The 19,477-nt window shown below is 40.9% G+C and overlaps 2 protein-coding genes across 3 annotated transcripts in view; both read right to left on the bottom strand.

Moving 5' to 3' along the window:
• Positions 1-3,114, bottom strand: part of LOC109402508 (nitric oxide synthase) — a 354,219-nt gene extending 351,105 nt beyond the window's left edge. Inside the window, exon 1 of one of the 2 annotated variants that reach the window (XM_062849368.1) lies at positions 2,146-3,114. The gene's annotated coding sequence lies outside the window, so the exon portion shown is untranslated. The remainder of the gene's footprint in view (positions 1-2,145) is intronic. The other variant, XM_062849370.1, reaches the window with a different exon arrangement.
• A 9,200-nt stretch (positions 3,115-12,314) lies between these two features.
• On the bottom strand, positions 12,315-15,863 carry LOC134286002 (uncharacterized). The gene has a single exon (XM_062847564.1). It carries the CDS (start codon positions 15,861-15,863, stop codon positions 12,315-12,317), a length of 3,549 nt encoding a protein of 1,182 aa, XP_062703548.1.
• Between the last annotated feature and the right edge of the window lie 3,614 nt (positions 15,864-19,477).

Genomic DNA, 19,477 nt, shown 5'->3' with positions numbered 1-19,477 from the left:
AATTGGACTGGAAAAGGAACAACAGCTACACATCAGCATCATCGTGCTCATCATTCTACTGTGGACAGGTTAGAAAAGTGAAAGCAGCACAAGGCGCCAGTTCGAAATAGTTGAATTAGAATAGTATACATTTAGGCGCTGTACAATGGTAAGTGCAGCGTCCAATTGGAATCGCTCACGTAGTGCCCTAGTGGACAAAGGAGCTGTAAATTAGGTTAATTGATTAAGAATAAAAAAATCTTTATAGGAATTCCACCAAGGGTTTCTGAGGGAGAATTTCCGGAAATTTCTTTAACACTTTTTTCTAGAATTCCTTCATTAAGTTCCTGGGATTATTTTACAAAACCTTCCAGAGAATCGTTTAAGAATATCGTTTAAGAATTTATATAGGAATTAGATAGACAAATAATTCCAAAATGCTTTCAGAAAATCCTCCATACATTCCATCTTGAAGTTATTCAAGAATCTTTTCAGAAATATCACTAAATACTTCTTCAGTAGTTTAAGAATATCTTCATGAATATTAGCAAGAGAAAGCCTCAGAATTTTTTATTGTTTTTTTTTTTGTTAATTTAGAGAAATTTTCAGAGAATTTTCAGGAATTCCTTTGGATTTTTTTTTAATTTATATTAGTGTGTATTTTAACTTATGCTAATTCTACACTTCCTTTGGAAATTCTAAAAAAGGTTTCCTCCAGGAGTCAATTGGAAAATTTCCGAAGAAATATCTAGAATGTTCATTTTTAGCAATCTTCATGCGATTCTTTCCTCTAGGAATTCTATCAGATATTGCTCCACAGATTTTAAAGAACTGTTTAATGAAATTACTTTAAAAAATATTGAAGTAACTCTTCGAGGGTAACCTGAAGGAGTTTCTAAACGAATGTTTGAAAATTTCCTGAACAGATTCTTGAACAAATTTCATTGAAGCGATTTCAGAAACAATCGTTGGAGGAGTTTCCTAGAAAAAGCCTGGAGGAACTCCTTGAGATGGATTAAGAGTAATTTTTAGAAGAAGTTTCTGACAAAATTCCTGAATTAACTTCTGAAGGATATCATTGAGTAATTTAATTGAGGAATCCGTGCAAAAAATGCAGATAAAGGTACCAGGGGAATTCTTGAATAAATCTTCTGATAAATTTCGGAAAGGATTGCTAGAGGATGATTTGAAACAAACCCTGGAAGTTCCCCTGGAGGAACTTCTGGAGAAATTCTTGAAAGAATTTCTAACAGAATATTGGAAAGTGATTGGATAAAAATCCTGAAGCGATTTCCCTAGAGAAATTTTCGGAGCAAAATTAAATCAAATTGAAGATTTCTTAAAATAATCGCAATTTTTAAGGAATCTTTGAAGCAATTCCTAGAAAACTGGAGAATGCTGTGCAGCAATTCTAAGAAAAAAATCTTAGAATATTTCTGGAGAAACGCTTATGAATATATCCTGAAGTGATTTCTGAAAAAGCTTCAGATAGTCTTTGAAGGGTCCCAGGAAAAATTTCTGAAAGAATTCCTAAAAAAAAGGTTTTTTAAATCCTAAGCGAAGTTTACGATCCAACCCCTGGAGGAAGTTCCAGAGGAATCTCTTGACTATTTTTTGGAGGAATTCCTGAAAAAACGCCTGAGAGAATCTCTGGAGGAATCCATTAAGGATCGCATCAGTTACGAATACCACATAAGTGACAAGCATGACACTACAATCTGCATTGAAAATGATCGCTTACCGAGTTAAAAATACTAGGAGCTTAATATAAGTGTAAAAATAAGGAACACTTAGAATCGATTATAGAACTCCGAGCATTTCACATCATTCATAAAAATTTTAAAAGGAAGATTATGCTCCCAGCATAGGTTAGTATTAAGAAAATTTGGGAAATTAGAAATCCTTACAAAGCACTGCGAGCAAAAAACGTTGTAATGTAATTTATTTTATAATTATTTTTCAAATCGAAAAAGTCTCAAGAGTAAATTATTTAAAAAAATAATTGAGATTTTCTGGGAGATTGCAATACACATTTAAAATGTAAATTGAAAACCGGTTCATATACTATTACAAAATATTTGTAAATTGTTTCGCATTCAATGCTTTATGTCCCAAATAATCACTATCTTAAATCATTCTTTCAAACATCCCAGAATCGATACCAACCTGTTCAAGGTCCGTCGCCTTTTCTGCGTCAACACAAGTCTTCCCAAAGCACCAATCACCAAAATTCAACGACCATCAGAACCAGCCTGAGCCTAAAGCAACGCCGGCAGCACAGAACAGCACACACTCATCGCTCTTAATTGTCAAAAAATTGTTCACTTTTCTTCGTTCGTTTTGCTCACCACTTCCGGACACTAACGAAACCACAATGTTTTCCCACAACACCAGTTGCCCCACAGCGCAACGTAGATATCACCACCAGCTTTTCTCAATGTAGCAAGAACCCGCACCGCACTCGACACAGATTCCTGATGACGACACCCTCTTGGCAAGCACCAAAGTTAACTCATTAATTGTACTTTTGTCTTCTTTCGAGGAGCCACTTTTGGTGTCTCCTGGACCTTCAAGCCGTTCTCGTCGTTACGATTCTCGATGATTTGTTCGCACTTTCACACCAAATTGTTTCGGCTTTGATTTTTATGGTTACAGCTGAATGGAACAATATTTTACTTCAGATGGAGATCCTTGTTTTCGCCAAAAAAATTTTTCTATAATCTCATTCTTTTTAGCACTTATTTTCAACTGAGTTTTTTTTTTGTCAATGACCATTAACTTTAAAACACCCAATACGTAGTCAACGCATAAATCACGAAATTGTTTAAATTCACTTCATGAAACTTCGCTCCAATCAAACATCACACTTTAACCTCTCAAGCACTAGCTGGAAATTGTTCCAACACTTTCCACAAGGTTATTTCAATTCACCAGAAAAACACTATCACTCCAAGGAGAACCATCACCACAAAAAACACCAACTGATTCAAGCAAGAAAGCTTGATTCCACCAAGAGAGCACTTTTACCACGAGGTTTTCTTCCAAATCGCGATGTGAACGCTACCGCTTGCACAAGGCTACTGGCTAAATTAACCAAAGATTGGAGTATTTTACTCGAATCTTGTGTGTGCCCGCCCGTCCGTCCGCACGCCCGCACGCCACCACCCAATCCATCACTCGCACTGCTGCTGCTGCTGCTGCTACCACGCGCCGCGATACTTTCTACTTTTGCTCGGGTGCGCCACCCATCCACCCCCAACGAACGAGCATACGCAGCGCACAGCATAGGTAGCAAGCATAAACTCCCGTGTGCGCTACCAAGAAGCTAGCTGATCCGAGCAGCAGCGTGAGTGCCGCCGCCCCGATGCTATTGACTGACTCCTGTTGCTTCGTTTTCGTCGTCATCGGGTGCGGGCTCGCGGTTTCCAATCGGGGAGTTACCACCATTTGTTTTGGGTGCTCTCGTCCGAGCGTCCGACCGAACGGGAAAATGCACCACGTTTTTGCGGTGTTTGCTTTGGTGCGATGATTCATAACAAACCGGCCGACGCAGGCGGCGCGGTGTTCGTTGTGAGCGATGTGATTCGTTTGTGAGGCGTGGGTGTACCCACTGCAGCTTTTGGAGAGCGCAGCACTCGGAGAACTTTTGTGTGGTGCGGCGTGAGTGTTTAGACTTCATGAGGCTTCTGCTCGGTGTATAACAGTTTGAATGCATTTGCCGTTACGACGTAATGTATATGGAACGACAAAATCAGGGGATTTTTTGTAATCTTATCAACAATTTTAACCATTTTCTCTACTAGGTATACAGAAATACTTAGGCTAGTTTCTGAATCACGTCTCGACTTTCACATGGACATCGTCTGTCTTTATTAGCATCAGAAGAGTTCGCCAAATCTAAACAGCATTGAACAGTTCATTATGTATGTAGCTGTTAAACCTTCCATTTCTGGCCAATCGATTCACTAATTATTTCGTATATGGGAAAAAAATAGAACTCTGAAATTTCCTGACTTTTCCTAACTTTCGACAAGAAAGACCCCTATCTTGAAGGCGCTTCTCATTCTCTCATTGAAAATCCATTTCAGCATGGGAGAATTATAAAAGGGTTCAATATTTTTACGATTTTGCATATAGAAGTCATGTAATTTTACATTATTTTACGTGACTAACTTAATTAGCTATTACACCTTCGTGTAACGAACATTTCGTCCATACATCGTAATTGTGTAGGAATTCGTTTTCATTGACTTATTATCAAAAGTATGTCACGTTGAAACTAAAAATCACACAGAGTTGCCAGCACGAATTAAAACAAAGTTAGGTACCCATATTCTAATGTCTTTTGATTTAAGTATCAGAAATGGTGCAGATGATAAGGCTCGAGCCTGTGGTCCCAGGTTCAAGCTCAAATACATGATAAACTTGATGAAGATTAACCTGGACTTGTTAGGGGAATATCTGTAAGTAAAAAGAAAATCGCGTTAAGTACTGTTCCATTGTGGAATTCAAAGGAACAGTACTTAACGCGATTTTCTTTTTACTTATGATAATTTTTTTTCTTTGTAGCAGTAAGGATTCTCTCATAAGCTTCTCATGCTCATTTTTGTAGCAGTTTACTTTGAAAGAACTGCCTATGTATGAAAGAAGGGAAATTCTCTGATACATAATATTAATTTAGCAGTTATGCCAAAATAAGTATAATGCATATAATTTATGCAAGAACAGTTTTGACCAGAAGAAGGGAAAGTTTTGTATTGAACATAACAACATATCTGTTAAAAACAGCGTTTGTTTGAAAGATGGAAAAACCTGTGATACAAAAATGAGATTTTTCTAATATCTATTACAGCAGTTTAAGTTAGTTAGAACATACAAAAAAATAAAAGAGAAATCTGGTAAAGTTATCACTAAGGAGTGTTACTATGCTTAAGGGTTACCCGAGCAGAAGGGCATACCTTACAAATAAAATGCAAAGAGCAACATGTGCTCTAATGCCTAAAATTGTTATTGCTGCGTTATTCTACGAAATTTTATGAGAACATCACAATAACAGTTGGAGATATTTGAGCAGAGTTTGGTATTGATGTGGTATTTGTTAGTTTAGCAGTGAAAATAACCGAAGAACAAGATTTGCTATTACATAATGAAGTCATCGAACAAATGAAACATTTTATAACACGAAATGTTATTAGTTTGTTATTAAATAACTTTGGAATAACAAATACAGCACTTGAAATTTTAGGTATGCATTCATTATTGAAATATCAAGACTTGTTATTTTCTAGGTGTTATTTATACAAAATTTTGATATTCATTTTTGTTATTTTGCCTCTTATTACCACCTAATGAAGGGCATATCAAGGTGTGGTAGTATTCAAGATAAATACCTTGATATGTTATTCACTAGTTATTTTCTTCTGCTCGGGTACGCGGTCACACTGTTTACAAATAGCATCATTTTGGCATAATTACAATGCTTTCAATAGATAAAGGTGAAAGTGTGGAAGCTGATAAGCAGATTCAGTTCCTGAATTATGATTCTGGGTCATTAGGCCGAAGGAGATTAGACTGAATGGACGTTGGGCCTAACAATCATTGGGCTGAATAGATGTTAGATCAATAAGATAATAGACCTCAAAAAATCTAAAGAATATATCTCCCACCGAGTTAGCAATAAGACCGCCAATAGATAACTCCAGTGCAACTTGAATGAACAGCCCTAGTTTTAAAGATGGATAAATCTCTAACGTCAGCAGCCTGGCAACCAAAAAACTCACCAACATTGTTACTCTAAAGAACAGGCCTTTTTTGACAGAATGAAAAATTTCAGACAAGTTAGCAGTTTGGTCACTAGCCAACATTTTTAACAATAAACTTGCAAGAACAGCCTATTATCAAAAGAAGGCCAAATCTCCTATAGAGTTATCAATTTGATTATTAAAAACTACACACCACATAAACAGCCTTTGAAGAAAAGAAGGTAAATAATGGAAAAAATTAACAATTCAGTCGCCAAACAACAATGTTACTGGAAAGAACAGACTTATTTTAAGGAAATCAAAATCTCTGGAAGAGTTAGCAATATAAGCGCTTGAAAGTACAACTTATGTGACAACGATGACTTGTTGGTCATTGCGCCGAATGTCTATTTGGCCTCATTTCCATTCGACCTAAAGACATTCGGCCGAATGGCTTTTGGCATGACGTTCAGAACTCTCAAGAACAGCCTACGAACCAAAGAAGGTAAATTTTCGTTCAGAAAAGTAACAGATTTAACGTCAATTAGTACAATCGTAGAGCTGAGGGGCGCATGAATCGGCGATGGGACTGGTAAAGTTTAGCAGAGAAAATGATGTGTTATTTCATTATTATTTGCAAAGTACTAAATTCCGCGAAATGGTATTCTGCGAAACAGTACATTCCGCGAAAAGTCGTTCCGCGAAATGGTATTCGGCGAAATGGTGCATTCCGCGAAATGTTACACCGCGAAAAAAAAATCCGCGAAATGGTTTTCGGAGAAATGGTATACAACCGAATCAGACGCGCCAACTTGGTCAAAATATTGGGGGGACAAAACTTGATTTTTTCTGATTTTCGTATGGGAAAATTTAAAAATCCTCAATTATTGGCAAACCTGTGCTTGCCACCCTAAGTTGGCGCCTATGATATGAATTTCTTGTACTAATGATATGCGATATGTGATGTTAACTTTGAAGCCAAAAGTGTTATTTTGATCTCTTTTTCCATTGCAGGTGAAAAATATACACAAGAACTTACGAATAAACTCTTAGAAGCCATTGAATTACTAATAATATTAAACTTTTGTAGTGGTTGAACTTGCTTGTGTTCTTTATCAAAAAATCAGCTATTTTTTCATCAGCAGCTATTCAGCGCTGTAAAAGGTACAAAATCATGATTTCCAATTTATTTAAAAGACAATCAACACTTCTGATATTGTAGATGAATGATCGATATACTGAAACCCGTTTAAAAGATGTTCAAAAAATAAGTTTCTGCCAGATTTTCTCAAAATTGGACCATTGTGTGTCTCCACGATTGTCTTGGGAAGGAATTTTTATTAGTAGGGTAGGGTACATTGTCATTCTAGGAGTCACCTATGGTTGGTGATGTGATCTGACAATGGATCGATAAACTCTAAGTTTTGCGCACAACCGGCCACTTTTCTATATACATACGAAAATATGTCTAATAAAAGAAATTCTGTCGCACGTCTCCACCCCATTAGGGAGCAGAAGCTTTAAGCCCATTCCACACAGAAATGGACTGAACGCGACAAAGGACAAACCAATGATCCAAACCACATGCATTCACAATAAAAAACAACACAATACTAAGCACCCGCGCATCTATTGTTTTCGTTTCCCCGCAAGACAATGGCGAACGCGATCGATTAAATATGCTGCAATATTTACTCACCCCATCAGGTGTGATGCATGCACAGTAAGGAACAACACAATACTATCTTCAAGAAATTTGTGAAGAAACACCAAAATGATTTTCTAAAGGATTCTCAGGGGTATTCCTGATGGAATCACAGGAAGAATTACTAAAGGAATCCTAGCAGGAATTCCCAGCTCCGGAAGAAATTTCATGAAAAATTATTAATGGAATTCCAAGAACAGTTCGTAAAGCAATTCGTGGAGAAATTCCTTGTGGAATTCTTGGAAGAATCCTAACAGGGATTTCTAGAGGAACCTCTGGAGGAATTCCTGGTGTAATCCTGGAGAAATTCTAGGAGAAATTCCTGGAGGAACCCCTGCAGAAACTTTTGAAGGTATCCCCCGAGCGAAATTCCTAGAGAAACCCCACAAGTCCTTCCTGCAGAAATTCCTCAAGGAATCCTAGGAGAAATTCCTAAAGGATTTTGGAAGGAACTACTGGAAAAACCTCAGCCAGAATTCCTGGAGGAGCCCCAGGAGGAGGTACTAGAGGAATCCTGAAGTAGTTCTTGTGGTAGTTCATGAAGATATTCCTGGAAGAATTACTTAAGGAATTCATGGAGATTCTTGAAGCAATCCCAGGAGGATTTCTAGAAGGAATACCAGGAATTATCCTAAATGAACCCCTGGCTTTGGAGAAATTTCTGACGGATTCCCAGGAGGATTTCCTGAAGGTATCGCAGGAGTACCTGAAGAAAATCTCAGGAGGAATTTCTGAAACAGCCCGGAAGGAATTCCTGAAGGAATATCGGGAGAAAATCTCAAAGATATTCCGTGAAGAACTCCTGAAGGAGTCCCAGGAGAAATTCCTGAAGGAATCCCAGGATGAATTACTGAAGGAACTTCAGGAGGAATCTCAGGAAGAATTCCTGAAGGAATTTCTGAAAAAAAAAATATAGGAGGAATTCTTGAAACAGTCCCAGGAGAGACTCCTGAAGAACCGCAGAAGAAGTACCTGAAGAAAATATCAGAAGGGGTTCCTGAAAAATCCCGGTAGGAGTTCCTGAAGGAATCTCAGAAGGAGTTTCAGAAGGCATTCCTGGGAGGAGATTCTGTAGGAATTCCTTAAGGAATCCCAGGAGGAATCTGTGAAGCAATCCTGAGAGGAGTTCCTGGAGGAATCCCAGGAGGTATTCTTGAAGGAATCTCAGCAGGAATCCATAGAGGAATTCCTTAATAAGTCCCAGAAGAAATACCTCAAGAAAATCTCAGGAGAAGTTCCTGAAAAAATCCTGGTAGAAATTTCTGAATGAATCCCAGGAGGTGCCCTTCAAAGAATCCCAGGAGGAATTCCCGAAGAGTTCGCGGAGGAATTCCTGAAAAGATTTTTTAACGAATTTCTGGAAGAATTTTTCAAGCAATATCGTGAAAACAGTCTGAAGGAATACATGTATGCAGTAATATCTGGACGAATTATCGAATGAATACTTCGATAAACTCCTGTAAGATTAATCGTAGAAATTTTCGAAGGAATCTATAGTATAAATTCTGAATAAAAAGTTAAAAAAGTCCTGCAGAAAACTTTAAATAATTTCAGCTGGAGCTATTGGAGAAATTTGTTTCTACATTCTTGTATGACTACATCGAGAGACCTGAAGAAGTCTTTGAAGGAATGCCTACTTGAAGGTAATTCTGGTAGAATTCCTTCAGAAATTCCTGCAAATTCCGAAGAAGTCCTCGAAACGCACTTGAACAATTATTGAAGTGGCTTCTAAAGACAGCCCTAGAGAAATGTCCAGATGGTTGAATCCCTAGAGAAATTCTTGAAGGAATCTCTTGGGAAATGATGGAATCACTGAAAGAAGCTATGAGTTCAACGCAGAAGTCTCTAAGAGAATTTCCCCATGTAACAGTGTAACACACTTGTCACAGAAGAGTCACGGCGGCGCAGGTTTTTGTTGCGCAGAAGTCAGACTTACTTCTAACAAATAAATACTTACTTGCTAGAAGTAAGTCACAGTGACTTCTGCGCAACAAAAACCTGGGTCTGAAGGCATCGTGGGAGGAATTCCTGAAAAAGCATGCAGCTCAAACCGGATTTACTTCTTATCGTGTTAATTTTGTGTTACATTTTGTGGCGCATAGTTCCCACCTCGCACGACGCGATTTACCCAAAATATGAAAAACACATATTTAGCTAACTTTTTCGAAATATAAAGTTCTAGTAATTGGATAAATCAGGGTTACCCTGATCTTACCTACTAACATTAGCATTCCTGAGTTTTCCGTCATCATACTAGTTTACAGCATTTTTTATATTTGTAGTAAAAACTGCCAGAACTAATGTTTTCCCGTCATGCCGATGGTTCGTACTGGAAGATTAGGGTTCCGTGAATACGCTGTAGATTCTTCCGGATGACTTTTAGGATAGTATCTGGATCGTATCAGCAAAGTATCTGGATTTCTGTACAACAGGAACAAAAGGAAAAAATTCCACGTGGACACGGATAAATCTAGAAGTTAAAAACTACCTAGAAATTCGTCTACAAGGATTTTCACAGAAAAAGAGAGTTTCTTTCCGGAACTTCTTTTTAGAAATACTTTTTCCAAGAATACTCACAAGCTTCCTTTCGTATTTATTACGCCATTTTTACTGCTATTCCTTTCCGGATTTCTAGGGGCATTTTTCAAGCTTTGTACAAAACTTTCCAGGATTCTTTCTTGAGAATCTTTCAGGGTTCCTGAATTTCGAGCGATTTCGCCTCAAATTTTTCACGAGAATCCTACAGAATTTCATTCCAGAGTTTCTTCCGTAGGGGTTTCCGGTATTTCTCCTAGAGTTCCTCGTGGGATTTTTACCGGAATTGTTCCTGCGTTTTCCTCCAAAGAAGAGTTTTTCCAGGATTCTTCCGAAATCTTCACAAGATGTATTTCAGAACATCTCTCATATATTGTAACGAAATTTCTCCCAGAGCTTCTCTCGGGATAACTCTTGTAAACTTCCAGTGTTCCTTTTGGGACTTCTCCGGGAGATCTTACCGGGATTTCTCCCAAAGTTTCTGCAGGAGTTATACCTGAAATGTCTACTAGAACTACTCCAAGGGATTTATGAGGGGTTTTCACGAAGTTTTTGCATGATCTTATCCCGGGAATTCTTCCGAAGCTTCTGATGTAATCCTTCTAACCGGGATATTAACTGAAGGTTCTCGCGGGATTTCTTTTGAAGTTTCACTTGAGATTTCTCTTGGAGTTCCTCTCGGTTCTCTCCGAATATTGCTCCCGGAGCTCCTGTAGGGGTTTTTCTAGGAGTTATTTTTTTGTAAACGTCCCTGTAAGAAATTGCTGTAAAAATATAGGGATAAATTCAGGAAAACTCTTGCAAAAAACTCCACAAGAAATTTTGAAGAAAACTTTGAAAAATATCAAAAGAAATATTGAAGAAACTTTGGAAAAAATCCTTGGAAAAAAACTGACACATGACAGAAAGAAGGTTCAGTGAGTAAACCTAGGATGAAACATTAATAAAAATCAGAAAGGAACTCTGAAAATCTCTAACAGAAATAATAGACGAACCAGCCAAAGGCTGAAAGTCTCTTAAATAAAGACAAATCAATCAATCAATCAATCTAACAGAAATCCTGCGAGGCAGTCCAAGGGAAACATCGAAAACCTTTCAGGAAATCCCTCAAAGAACTCCTGCAAGAATTTTGTAAAGATCCCGAGAGAAACTGTTCCTGAAATGGTAACCCGGATAAGGGAAAATCCCGAAGGTGCTTCGGATAAATTTTGGAATGATAACACTAGTGTAAACTCTTCGATCACAGGTCTCTGGGTGATATCGATCCTACAGGTCGTTACTTCAATTGCTGGACACTTCTTTTCGCGAATAAACTAACACGGGACTCGTACAGAAAAACGACTGGTAAAGTGCACGGTTTATTGCGAACTGATCTGGTTGGGTATGATCGGATGATCTTCGGGTGTCTTCTTCAACTGATATTTTACATATGAGTATTGAATGTTTGCAGAGAATGAGATAGGGTTCCCTCTCACAATCATCATTGAAGATGATGATTGTTGCAGAGTGGTTTAAAATACTAAATTGGATTAACTAATTTACATAACCGCCCGCCTTGAAAGACGCGGGATTTCAATTTGATAACCTAGGCAAAATCGATCTCTTCTAGTCTTATAATCTAACACATCTAACACATTGATTTAAATACTAAGAATACACAGAAACTGTCGAAATGAAGATGTATCAACTCGATGTTGCAACTTATGCGGAACGCATCGCTTGTTGAACCAGTTACTGGCCGATGTCATCATCTGCCTCGCGTGGATCTTCGTCTGGTCGCCGTCGTAGCGATATCTTCCTCTCGTACCGAATGCAGTGGGTTGACCTTCACCACCGCGATCCTTCCTCGAACTGCGAGCTCGCAGTGGACAGAACAAATAACTGAAAAATATGAGAGGCGCTTTTTTACAAATTTTAAACAAGCTTACAACGACTTCCCTGTCGCGGAGGCTTGCGCGCCTCCGCGGGCGCTCCTACGCCGATGACGATGCGTTCGCCAGGTTGAACGTGTCCGATGAATTGTTGGTTGCAGATGAACGGTTGATGGATGACGCCGAAGTGGGCAACAGGTCTCCGGAGCATGCCGGATTCCATCACGTGAATGCGTTGTTGGGTTGGATGCGGGTATCATGGGTTGAGAAGATGAGCCAGCGATTGAGCAGTCAAACGGACGATGTTTAGCGGGATGTGGCAGATGATGGTGACTTCGGTGAAGGCCGGCGGCCTTCGGACGGGTAGCTGGGGGACAAAACATTCCTTGAGTTTTTTGAAAGGTATTTACAACACAACACTTAACTGGAATGCGGGAGCCGGATGGCTCCCGCAGGCGCCCCTGCGCCTTCGATGGAGGAGGCCTAGTTCTCCCCAGCGGGCTGCGGTTCTTCGTTTTCTTTGAAGGGCAAGATACATATTTTCGAGACTGCCCGGACAATGCTCCCGTCCTTTGTCCTGATGGTGACAACTCTGACGTTCCCATCAGCACCCGGATGAATGTGAGCTACTCGTCCGAGAAGCCACCTAAGAGGTGGCAGATTGTCCTCCTTGATTAGGACCATCGTCCCGATGAACAAGTTGTTCCTCCGCTGCGTCCACTTGGTCCTGTTATGTAGATCTGACAGGTATTGGGTTGACCATCTGGACCAGATCCGTTGAACAAAGTTCTGAGCCTGCTGCCACCTGGATAGCCTATTTTCTGGAACATCTCGTAGCGACGGTTCTGCTACCGCTGTCAGTGGTCGCTGGACAAGGAAATGTCCAGGGGTTAGCACGCTGAGATCGCTAGGATCACTGCTCATTTGAGTAATCGGTCTTGAGTTAAGACATGCTTCGACTTGCGCGAACACCGTGTTCAACTCTTCGGGCGTGATAGATTTCAAACCGATTGTTTTCCGCAGATGCTGTTTTATCGACTTGACAGCCGCCTCCCACAAGCCGCCAAAGTTTGGAGATTTGGCTGGAATGAATTTAAATTCAATTCCGATGTCCGCTGCACCTCCCGCAATAGACTGCTGGGAATGCTGGTTTTTGAACAGCGTAGCGAGCTCATCAAGCTCCCGTCGAGCACCCACGAAGTTTGTCCCATTATCACACATGATCATCGCTGGTTTCCCTCGCCTAGCAACAAATCTCTTCAACGCAGCCAAGAATCCTTGGGTTGTGAGATCGGAAACCATTTCGATATGGACCGCCTTCGTGACAAGGCAGACAAAAATTGCGGCGTAGTGTTTCACGGAGATTTTCGTTCGATTCGGATAGCGAACAACAAAAGGTCCGCAATAGTCGATCCCAACTCGCAAGAATGGCGGAGCTGGAGTAACTCGTTCGGCCGGCAGATCGGCCATCAGTTGATCTTGTGATGTTGGCTTGCTGCGGAAACAGGTGATGCACCTGTGTATAATCTTCCTGGCGAGACTACGGGCACTGAGCGACCAGAATCGTTCTCGTACACTGGCCACCAACAGTTGCGGGCCCGCGTGTAGGTGTTCATAGTGGTAGTGTCGCATAATCATGGAAGTTAGAGGGTGGTTTTTGTCTAGGAGAATAGGATGTTTCCGGTCCATCGATATGCGGGCATTTTCAAGCCGGCCGCCGACCCGGAGTACGCCTTCAACCCATTGCGGATGAAGCGTACGAATGCGAGAGGTCGACCGCACTTCCCCGTGACGTTCTAATTCAGCTATATCTCGAGCGAAACACTCCCATTGTGACAACTTCACCAACTGCATTAATGCTTCTTCCCGCTCCTTCAGGGTCAGTGGTCCAGTTCTCCTACAGTTGTCGCGAGTACGAAGTGCATTGTGCTTGAATCGTAGCAAATACGCTACTAGTTTTACCGAGCGGTGTAGAGTAGATCGCAGGCTGAAGATCTCACTGGGTTCTGGTATTGTAGCAACAGACGCGACCACAGATCCCTCTTCGAGATACGATTTCTCCAGGTCTTCCAGGAGCACTTCTTGTGTTTTGGGCCAACAATCCTTATCTTCTCGCAGCCAACTTGGTCCATACCACCACAACGAGTCCTGCTTCAGTTCAGCTGCTGGAATACCGCGAGAGAGGGCGTCCGCAGGGTTCTCTGTACCGGCAACATGTCGCCACGTACCGGTCCTCGTGAGGTGTTGTACTTCCGATATTCGGTTTGCTACGAACATCTGGTATCGTGACGGTTGAGAAGACAACCAATACCGAACGATCATGGAATCGGTATGAAAGTACGACTGCGTTGAAATCGTGAGGCTAGCAGACGTTTTTTCGTAGAGGTGAGCCAGTAATACAGCAGAGGACAACTCCAAGCGGGGAATCGTGAGTTTCTTTCGTTTCTTCTCTACTTCGGACAGCGGCGCGACTCTTGATTTTGCGACTAGTAGGTTGGACGTGATGGTGCCATCGAAGTGGGTGCATCGCACATACAAACAGGCTCCATAGGCTTTCATGGACGCGTCGCAAAAGCCGTGGAGCTCCATCGAAAGGCAATCCTTTCTGAAGGCAACCCACCTCGGAATCTGCAAGTTGCCAAGCTGCGATAAGCTGGTTCTGAACTCCAGCCATTGAGCTTGAAGTTCACTTGGTAGCGGTTCGTCCCACGAAATCTTCTGTTTCCAGAGATTCTGGACAAATATTTTTGCGGAAACGATCACAGTTCCGATTAGCCCGAGCGGATCGAATATTCGAGCTAAATCAGAAATGACCGTGCGTTTACAGATTTCCGATGTGTTCCACTCCGGTATTTTGAACCGAAAGACGTCCAACCTGGGCTCCCAGATGAGACCCAGCGTTTTGATGATTGCACTAGAATCGTCCAACTCGAAAGATGTTCGGTCGTCCTGAAGCTCCTTAGGTATATTCTCCAACACCGCTGGACAGTTACTGCTCCATTTCCTAAGGTTGAATCCTCCGCCATGCAAAAGTTGCTGAATATCGCTGCATATCTTGACTCCCTCCTGTACGTCGTCAACACCGGACATCATGTCATCGACATAGAAATCTTTGCAGAGAATCTTGGCTGCTTCAGGGAATTTGTTCCCATCTAGTTCTGCTAGACGTTTGAGGCACTTGGTAGCTAAATACGGTGCCGATGCCGTACCGTATGTGACGGTGTTTAGCTGAAACACTCGAATAGGTTCGTTCTGGTTGTCACGCCACAGGATTTTATGCAGTCTTCTATCAGCCAGTTGTTGCTGTACCATGCGGTACATTTTCTCCACATCTGCCACTATGGCGATTCTGTGGAACCGAAAACGGAGGACGATCGAGATGATGTCATCCTGCACCGTAGGTCCTACCATCAATGCGTTGTTCAGCGAGAGGCCGCTCGATGTGGGACACGACGCATCAAACACAACCCGTAGTTTAGTGGTCGTGCTATCGAGTTTGATGACACAATGATGAGGAATGAAATACTCCGGCAAGGCCGAACTTTCTTCGTCTCCAACAATTTCTTCCATGTGTCCCATTTGGAGATACTCGTGAATGAAATCACGATACATCCGTTTCAACTCAGGATCTGCAGTAAGGCGGCGCTCGAGTGAAAGGAAGCGCTTCATGGCTATGTTCCTCGAATCCCCGAGTTGTTGAATAAGGTAATCCTTTTTGGGCAGTGTAACTACAAATCTTCCTGTTGCATCTCGGACCGTAGTGCGATCGAAAAACTTCTCGCAGGCATATTCCTCCAATGAGAAAACACTGTCCGTTTTACACGTCTCTAACTCCCAAAAACGTGTCAAAAGTTCATCCAGTTTCTCCGTACATGTGTTGGCAACGTGAGGTCTTCGCACGTCCGAGTTGTCCGGCAAGTTTCCACAAACAATCCAGCCGAGGGTGGTGTTCTGCGCTACTGGTCCATTTTCTCCCAGGTAGATCTTCTCGTTGCGTAGCAAGTCAAAGAAAAGTCCCGCTCCGATAATCATGTCGACGTTGCTTGGTTCAGTGAAGAATGGATCCGCTAGTACAATATCCTCCGGAAGCTTCAACTTGGATGCGTCCACCTTCCGGGTAGGCAAATTCAGCGTCACATTGGGTAGTACGTAGAAGGTTTCTTCCCCGGAGAAGGAAGATACGCGAGAGCGAACTCGAGCAAAGACCGATTGCTTGCACTTCCTTGCTGCTTGACCAATACCGCTGATCGATAGTGCTTCGCGTGAGCGCTTGAACTTCAAACGCTGTGACGCATGCTCCGAAATAAAGCAAAGCTGAGAACCGCTGTCTAGCAAAGCTCTAGCTTGTGTAGTATTCCCATATTGTCTAGTGGTTAGGATATCCGGCTCGAAGGACCATAAATTATGTAAACTCTTCGATCACAGGTCTCTGGGTGATATCGATCCTACAGGTCGTTACTTCAATTGCTGGACACTTCTTTTCGCGAATAAACTAACACGGGACTCGTACAGAAAAACGACTGGTAAAGTGCACGGTTTATTGCGAACTGATCTGGTTGGGTATGATCGGATGATCTTCGGGTGTCTTCTTCAACTGATATTTTACATATGAGTATTGAATGTTTGCAGAGAATGAGATAGGGTTCCCTCTCACAATCATCATTGAAGATGATGATTGTTGCAGAGTGGTTTAAAATACTAAATTGGATTAACTAATTTACAACTAGTTTACAGCATTTTTGAACTCGGTAAGCTGATGATCATTTTTGGTGTAGAATCATGCCCTGAGTTTGAAAACGGGAAGGAAAAAAATTACAGTAGAGCGGAAATTTTTTCGACTTTCCATACAAGGTTAATGTTTTGAAATCAATTTTTGTTCTATTTTTAAGCAATGTCGCTCACTTCAGACATCTCATTCTCCGTGATCAATGGTTCGATTGAGCTGATTTTTTTACTGTGACTCGCCTACATATGATAAGTCAAATAGACGTTGAGAAAGAATTTTTAAATTGTTTTTTTCTTATTGAAAAAAATACATTTCTTCATATATTTTTGGAAATTTTGCTAAAATTTAAGGAGATTGTCCCTAAAACTCGTCAATATCTTGAATTTCATAAATCTAACGCAAAACCTGCATTCAGATGATCGAATGGTATTGTATTCAGCTTTTAATTTATGGAAAAATATTTGAAATTGGTTGAACAAAACGCAAGATATTTGAATTTTTGTAAATTCCATATTTTAAAAAATTGTAAAACTTGATATTGAGCTAAAACTCAAAAACTGCTCTACTTAAAATTTTTTGAAGCGCGGTTTCAAAATCAGCACTAAATTGTACTTCAAAAATGTTGGTCGTTGACAGAAGTTCACGACTTTCGTTTTATTTTGTAAACTAGTGTAATCTGGAGGAATCCAGCGAGAATCTCTGGAAGCATATCAGGAAAATCTCTTGAAGAAATCCCGGGAACATTTCTCAGTAATCCCGAAAGAACACCGACAAAATCTCGGAAGAACTACTTATGGGAGAAAATGTGTTGAAAATCTCTGGATGTAAATTTGAGAGAACTAGTCAGAAAGATTTCAATTGCAATCTCAACATTGCAACACCATCAATATATTTCTTTAAAGCTTTTAAAAAATACATATACTTTAAACAATTTGTGCTTATTTTCAAATTTACTTCACTATCCATTTAAGTAAAGGTAACAACGTTTCATGTTTTGCGTCGCAGCTTCAGACGTTCCCAAATAAGTGAAAATCATCGAACTTTATCTCTGATGACTATTCAGTCCATTTCGTTGGAAATGTTGTTGTCCCGTAAATTTACCAACGATGAATCATAAGTATTCCCTTGTAAATGAACGATACCGAAACCCTTAAGCAATTATGTATATCGTTACGAATTTAATCTTCCCCTTGGACATTGTGCTATACTTTCATATCCCAGTGAACTCATTTACGACGTCTCTCGGTTGGCAAAGACTAAAATTCACCGACGAACGGCAGAGGAGCAGCCATTGTTAATTTCGTAAAATAACCCCAAACTTCCAACTCAGCTCACTTTCCAAGAACAATATTTACCAGCTCATTCTCGTCGCCGCCGCCAGTTGGTGCCGCCTCTCGCTGATTGCATTCTGATGTTGGTACATCATTGGACGACGGCGCCGCTCCGCCGTGATAATGAGACTACGCGCGGGGAATATTTCCCAAGCTCAGTCCAATGGATATGGTTGACGAATACCCAGCGGGGAATAATTGTCGAACAACGACCGGCCGGGATGATGGTGGTAATGATGAACAAGTGGCCACCTTTGAACTGTGCTACAAGTTTACCCGGAGAAGTTTTGCGTTGATCTAGTTACAGAAGCTTCTCAGTCTAATCGATTTACGGGAGGGAAAGTTAAATATTGATTCAAAGGATCTTCCTTTTAGGTGTGGGATGGAATCAATCCCACTTATTAAAGTGTAAACTTTTACTTCACACTAGTATGGCTCATCCTGCAACACAGCCGCACCTTTCGAGCAGCACTTGGCAGTGCGGTGCATAATGATAAATGTTTATGAATTAGTCTTTAATCATTAGGAAGTTGTGCTTGAGCAAGTTATCCTTATCCCGGTGGTGCAGTCAGCCAGCAGGCAGACAAGCGCTCCACAAGCAACTTCGTGCCACATCCATCCTGATTCTGGAGTGCTGGAGGATGCAGAGAAACTTTAACACCGAACTAATTAAGCTTGTTGCGGAAGTGGAAAATTCGTACCCCCATTCCATCGCATCGCTTGCTCCCGCCGGCTCATTGAGACCAGTTAAGGCTCAAGCATCCGTCATCATTTGTCGGAAAATATAAAGCAGTTTTCTCGCTGCAAATCAAAACAAGGATCATGAAAATATATTCACTGCATTATATTCCTCATGTGGAGTACAGTGAATATATTTTCATAGCAAAAACTTTTGTTTTGAACGAAAAAACTGCTTTCAAATGTTTGATGATGACGATGATTTCAATGACGAAAAGTTCAACGTTAACTGACCATGCTGGCGGCGGCTACGGTGCGTAGTAGAGTCCATGGTGACCGGACGACAGTGCAAGTGCTGGAAGTCACAAAGTTTAATTTGAAAATGGGTCAATGGAGAAAACTGTAGAAAGTCTTTCAGAGACAGGATAAGCGATCCCGTCAGTACTAATGACGTCGATGTGCTATCAGAAACAAGAATGGTGTTTCCTTGTGTGTTTTGGATGAAAGTACTTAATCAATCAAATTCCAAAAAGAAAATCCTACAAACAAAAGATTGCTATAAACTTTCCCCAAATTTTACACAGCAATTAACGCTGCAAAAGCATATAAAAATCCTAAAGTAATCGTACCTTCATCAATCACCCGGAGAACCCTTTCCGTGGAATAATAAAGCGCATCAATCCATCGCAATTCGCCGCAACGTGGACGGACCATTGGTCCTCCTGAGGCTGATCAGATTTAACGCGTTCAATCAATTTGCCTCGACTGGAACGTGGAAGCAGGATTGCCCGCCCGGCTCGATTGAACGAGAAAAGTACGACTGGATGGCTCTGCAATAGAGTGCGGCTTATTTTTCGAAATTTAGTTCATAGCAAGATTCGAATCATGTAAAAAGAGTTTGAACCAATAAT

Source organism: Aedes albopictus, chromosome 2 (genome assembly GCF_035046485.1).
Source record: "Aedes albopictus strain Foshan chromosome 2, AalbF5, whole genome shotgun sequence".
Taxonomy (NCBI): domain Eukaryota; kingdom Metazoa; phylum Arthropoda; class Insecta; order Diptera; family Culicidae; genus Aedes; species Aedes albopictus.
Note: the sequence above shows the minus strand (reverse complement) of the source record. Positions and strands in the feature narration are given on the sequence as shown.